General features: G+C 32.1%; 1 protein-coding gene across 1 annotated transcript; it reads left to right on the top strand.

The window, feature by feature from the left end:
- Positions 1-2970: 2970 nt before the first annotated feature.
- Positions 2971-3473, top strand: LOC111618677. Its single transcript, XM_023360240.1, has one exon. The coding sequence runs from the start codon at positions 3012-3014 to the stop codon at positions 3471-3473; it is 462 nt and encodes a 153-aa protein (XP_023216008.1). The 5' UTR covers positions 2971-3011.
- The last annotated feature ends 2157 nt before the right edge of the window (positions 3474-5630 follow it).

Genomic DNA, 5630 nt, shown 5'->3' with positions numbered 1-5630 from the left:
GATTTATTCGTGTACGCACCAGACGGAAAAACAAAAAATATCGTGTATCCACAAACACTCCAATAAATAAATAGAATTGAAACGACACTTTGAAATGTTTTCCCGATGAAAATGAATAATAATAATAAGTTTCAATAAAAATAATAAAATGTAAATTGAATTTTATCATAACGAGTTTGCTTGAATTTCCTTTCTTCTGAGATCGCAGCAATGCGCGACGGGTAAGCTAGTTTAATAATATATATAATTGGAGTCATGGGCGTCCGCAAAAATTTTTCTAGGAAACTGGCTCCTGTTTAGGCGTTACAGACGTGGAAAAAACCCGGAAAAGTCCACGTGGCCATCCTATCCGAGTAAGGCGCGAACCCACAGTGTTCAGGGAACGAAGACCGCTTGGCCACTGGTGGCCTTCTCCAGTTTGCCCCATCCGCGGATGTCCATCATCGGAGTCTAGCCAAACAACTTTACAATTTTGGATTTGCATTAAACACCTCGGACATCAAGATGGCCGAGGTGTTGAATGCGTCATTCTGTCGTTCTGGTGGATCCGCAATAGAATCCGGATGAGTAATCCAAGGAATTTTTCATGGGCGTTCTGTCTTGGATATGTAGGACCTCCCTCATCGTAGGCCTAGCCGAGCCCACGAAGAGTAAGGAAAAAGATCCTCTTAGTGCTCAAGGAAAAGTGTTTAAAACAAAATATGTATAAAATAGTTCACTATAACGTAAGACTGAATTTTTATGGTATCCATTTTTTATAAATTTAATAATGTTTTATTAAGCTCAAAGGATAAAGTAATGGCGAATAAAGCCCTGTTTCAAGCAACTTGAGAAAAACCAAGCCTGCATCAGATTCGAATGCCGATTCCTTTCATTGATGGACTTCTATAGATCCTCACGATTAGTCATAGTAGCATATACCTTATGTCATTTCGATATTGTCATAGATTGCTCATCGCAAATCTGGAGAGATGATATCAAATTAATGTAAAAGTGTATTATGTCAACCAATGAGCGTATCATGAGTTATAACATGTTAAATCTTTATTATTTTTTCGTCTATTTTTTTAGCTACTTGCAAATTAACACTGAAATAATTGCATTGAAAAACTAAAGTTAGTGTACTATCATCATAACTAAAATTAATATAACTATTTCCATAATTTTTATAATTATTTATTTTTTCATAAATTATTAAAAATATAATTCATACTAATGTTATGTAGGTCTATATAGTTAATCATAAATACTAACACAAATCATAATGAAATATCATATAGCTGTTATTGTTATTATGTTTTTTTAACTTTTTCCGTCCTGTGGACACTAAGAAGTCTAACATCTATTACGAATAAGTTATTTATATAATGCAATGTGAAATTTTTTTAAATTTTCCATTCTGAAAACACTAGGCCTGGTGGTCAAGGCGATAAAGACGTCAACTTACTGTTTTAGGAGATTGGGAATCGAATATGGGCAGAGAACCCCAGGAATTTATTTATGGGCACTATGTCTCGGATTGTTGGACCCGTGGGACTGGTTGCATCTACAATGAGTATGATTAAAATGGTCTTTTAGTATCCACAGGGAAAAAAGAAATAAAAATTTATAAACTCTGCAGGCACATAAGAATTTTTTATATTCATCATAAAACCTGCAATGGTATGGCTTTTGAGGAACAGGATCCGACAAATCCTAATCGATTCACCCGATTTGTGAGCCGATCCAAATTTGAACCCGGGCTTTTGAACCAGGTTGATTGATGGTATGGCCATCAAGAGGAAGAGCTGGGAATTTTTCTCCAGGTCCGGAGAAATTTAGAGGTTTATAGTGACTCCTATCCTTATAAAATTAATGTTACTTTTATCAACAAAAAATTTAAGACTGCTTTTCATTAATAAAGGAACATTCTAATATATCATTTGTTTAAAAAAACAAAAAACAAAAAAGTAAAGGGACCACGAAGAGGCAAAGGAGCCCACTCTATCCAGAACCCCATATAAATTTTCGACAACTCTGATTGATGGAATAAGACAACGCAACGCGTGGACGATCTGTTAAGAGAATGTCTCCCGGGAGAAGTTTCTAAGAAAAACTGGCGCCCGTTTAGCTGTTAGACACGCGAGGAAAAAACCAGAAAAGTGCCAAGTTGCCAGCCTATTGACCAGGCGAAAACTCCGGACCCTTCAGAGATGCAAGCGGGTGTGCCTTTATTACCTTGACCGTTCGGCCGTCAAATATGATATATCTTACAACGAATATGTTTATACTGTGTAGAAAAAAATTATATATATATAGTATATTTATTTATAATTGCTGCATTAAATGTAAATAATTTTGATTAATGGAATTACATCTATCGCTGTATTTGTCACCCACAATCAGAGCAATCAGAAATAAATTAACAATTAATTTAACATATTTTAATTGGCCTAAGATTGATTTTACTTTATACAATTGCCACCTTATTTTTCCAGTAGCAAAGTAAAATCAGCTAAAAAAAATGTACATAAATGATTTGACAAACACACTACTATTACTTTCTGAAATAAAGTGCTTTGTTATCCAAAAGCAAAGCAACACACGAATGTATTTTCTGTAAAATTCTACTTAAAATTTAATGTCTAGAATTTTAAAGTATACTTATTTTGAATAGTGCATACCGGGGCTACATATTCCAGGAGTCCATAGGTTTTCATTTATAGTATATCGGGTTACTGAAGAAAAATCTTCACAGATGAGTTTGTTTTGACAATTTAACGAGTCAGATTTTTTCCTAGTTCTGTTCAACTAAACAAAAATTGAGAGGAAGAAAACGATAACTGTAACATTTATAAATAAATTCAATATAATTATACGAAAGAAGAAACAATAAAGGTTATCCAATTTGCTCACGTGATATGAGAAACCAATTAAATTCAAATAGTATCGATCTTCATTCTGTCGCTAATACAGTCGACATATAAATTCTGAACGTTGACGGCGAAGAATTTTCTTGAATACTTTTAAATATGATCGGTAACAAAGCCAAATTAGAAGAAGACGGTAAAGCAATTACAAATAGCGATTCAAATATACGTTTATCGAGAAAGCAGAGCAGAGGTAATTTGGAAGAAGCGAAACAAAACAAGAAAATTACTCGTTTGATGACCGTTTTCGCTTACGTTTTCTTCGTATCTTTGGCTGCAATTGTTTTATCTTTATATTATATATTCATTTGGAGTCCTAATATGCAAATTAACAATGTGAGTAATTCGGAAAATTATTATTTTCACGCTCAACCACTCGTGTTTCCATCTCCGGATCCTTGGAGATATTCCTCATTTCCTTCGACTCCCGAAGAGAAGATATTGGATTCAACAGAGAACCTTACTATATTGGATAGTAACTATAATATAAATGATGGGAAACGTGATTCAGAAAATAATACAGATAATTACGAATCAGAAAATAAGACGGATAATCAAAATTAATTATTATTTAGGTAAGTTTTCGCAGATAGAAACACACACTTTTAGTCGTATTAATTTTAAAAATTTCAATTGTTTAGTGTCTTTTCTTTATTCTAAATAGTTTTTAAAATATATTTGATAAAAATATTGTAAATTATATTATTATTTTATTTTATTTTTCGTAATTCTATTAGTGAGATTTTTAGAAAGTTGCGATATAACTTACCATTTGACAGGTTTCTAATGCTTGCACTTTATAAGCTTCCTTTATTCTATAAAAAATAAATTATTTAATATTAAATAATGTTTGTATTTTATTTACATTTTTGTAAAAATTATTTATTACATTTTCAATTTTTTTTTTTCAGATGTTTTCTGAAGATTAAGCAAGATTTACTGTTTATGGAAATTTGAAATTATAATATTTTAATTGTTAAACTTTTTAGAATAAAATATTTCTAAATTATGATTAAATAAACTTTTTGTGCTTAAAATCCAACGATTACAATAAAATTGTTGGAGTATATTTTAAGAATAAATTTAAACACAAATAGACGTTAGATGATCAATTGGATATGCCTCGTGCTTCCAACAGAAGGGTCCGGATTCGATTTTCGTTCTGATTTCTCTCTCTGGTGATTTCCTTTATTATTCGCAGATAGAAAGGCTTAATTATAAGAAAATATTGTTTATTTTAGTTTAAAATATATTAGTATTTTTTCGAAATTTGAGCAAGCAATATGTACTTTTCATTGTAGAAAAATTATTATAAAATGTAATTATTTCCAGCACTGCAACTACAGCAAGTAAATGCTATAGTATTATCGGATGGGAGCACCGGGAGCACCGTCACGTTATTTATTAATTTAACTCATTTCTCCGCCGGTTGGCACACTTAAACCTTCCACACTTTTCTTTTTTTATGAAGAAATACGTTGTTTCTCGATATCTTTTTTTGTTTACGTCAAGTGTGCGAGCTTGTTACTCGTCCAACAGGTTATGGACCCAGATCGATGCTTTTAAATTTTGGTGGTTAAATGTCGAATTGGGGAGAGAATAGGGATCGTGTGTCATACATATCTCGAGTAGGGTCGGACTTAATTACGATTTTATTCGTTATTAGTGTTTACAATTTTTTAAAAATAAAACCCATACCTACTGTCGAAATTAAGTTTATTGCCATTTTATAATAGTTAAAAAGTTTTTAAATAAAATATCATAACAGATGGCGCCATCAAATATTACTTGGAAAGTTAAGCAACACAACTCATTGCTAGACTTTTTTTAAGGATTTTTCCGCTGATACTTGAACAATTCCGCTGATGAATTGTTCAAGTAATTATAATTCTGCTTTGAACACATATCCACTGCAAGGTGTGTTTAAAGTTCAACGTGGAAATAATTTCCTCCCGTAGTGCATTATTCTGTGGCGAAATGTTTTATCAGTAGAACACCGGTCGAAATTTTATAAGTTGCCTTTGTGAGGATCCGAACGAGGGTCGACTGAGGGGTCCGAATGAAGGGTATCGATCAGGGCCGGCCTTCTCTATGAAGGGGCCCGGGTGCATGAAACTATTTGGGCCCTACATTTTTTGTAAAATAAAAAAAAATTACAAACACGAACATATATTAATGCATGTTTATTTAAAGCGTGATTTTGTTCTCGCTAATACACGAATTACTTCAGGAAAATTATAATTTTTGAAATTTCTTTTTCGATGCTTAATATAGCAAATGCATTAAGCCTTCTGCACACACGCTGGATCGAAGATAATTCTTTATTAATTTTAATTTGCCGAAAGAGCGCTCAGCACTCGCTATAGTAACTGGCAACGCAAAGAAAAGTTTTAATACATTTAGAAATAACTCATTATAATTATTATTTAGTATGTGTTGTGCGTTATTTACATCCCTTTCATTCAAAATCAAATCCCGTAGCAAACCAATTTCCTGGATTAGGTTTTCATCTATATCTTTGTTATAATGGAACATTTTTCTAATTCATGTTTTTCTAAGGTTTTCATATCAGTGATTAATTTGAAATCAGAAATAATATTTGGTATACTTTTAAATCTATCTTCTATTTGTACAATAACAGTATCAATTAGAGTGTTAAAAAAATAACATCTAAAATTCCTCTACCGGGTTTTCTAAAGCTTCACCTGCTATTTCGGAATA

Source organism: Centruroides sculpturatus, unplaced genomic scaffold (genome assembly GCF_000671375.1).
Source record: "Centruroides sculpturatus isolate CEXI.00-Female unplaced genomic scaffold, Cexi_2.0 scaffold193, whole genome shotgun sequence".
In the NCBI taxonomy this organism is placed as follows: domain Eukaryota; kingdom Metazoa; phylum Arthropoda; class Arachnida; order Scorpiones; family Buthidae; genus Centruroides; species Centruroides sculpturatus.
This window is presented reverse-complemented; position numbering and strand designations above follow the sequence as displayed.

Coding starts and splice junctions, on each gene's coding strand:
- LOC111618677 (XM_023360240.1), top strand. CDS start 3,012: ATGATCGGTAACAAAGCCAAATTAGAAGAAGACGGTAAAGCAATTACA.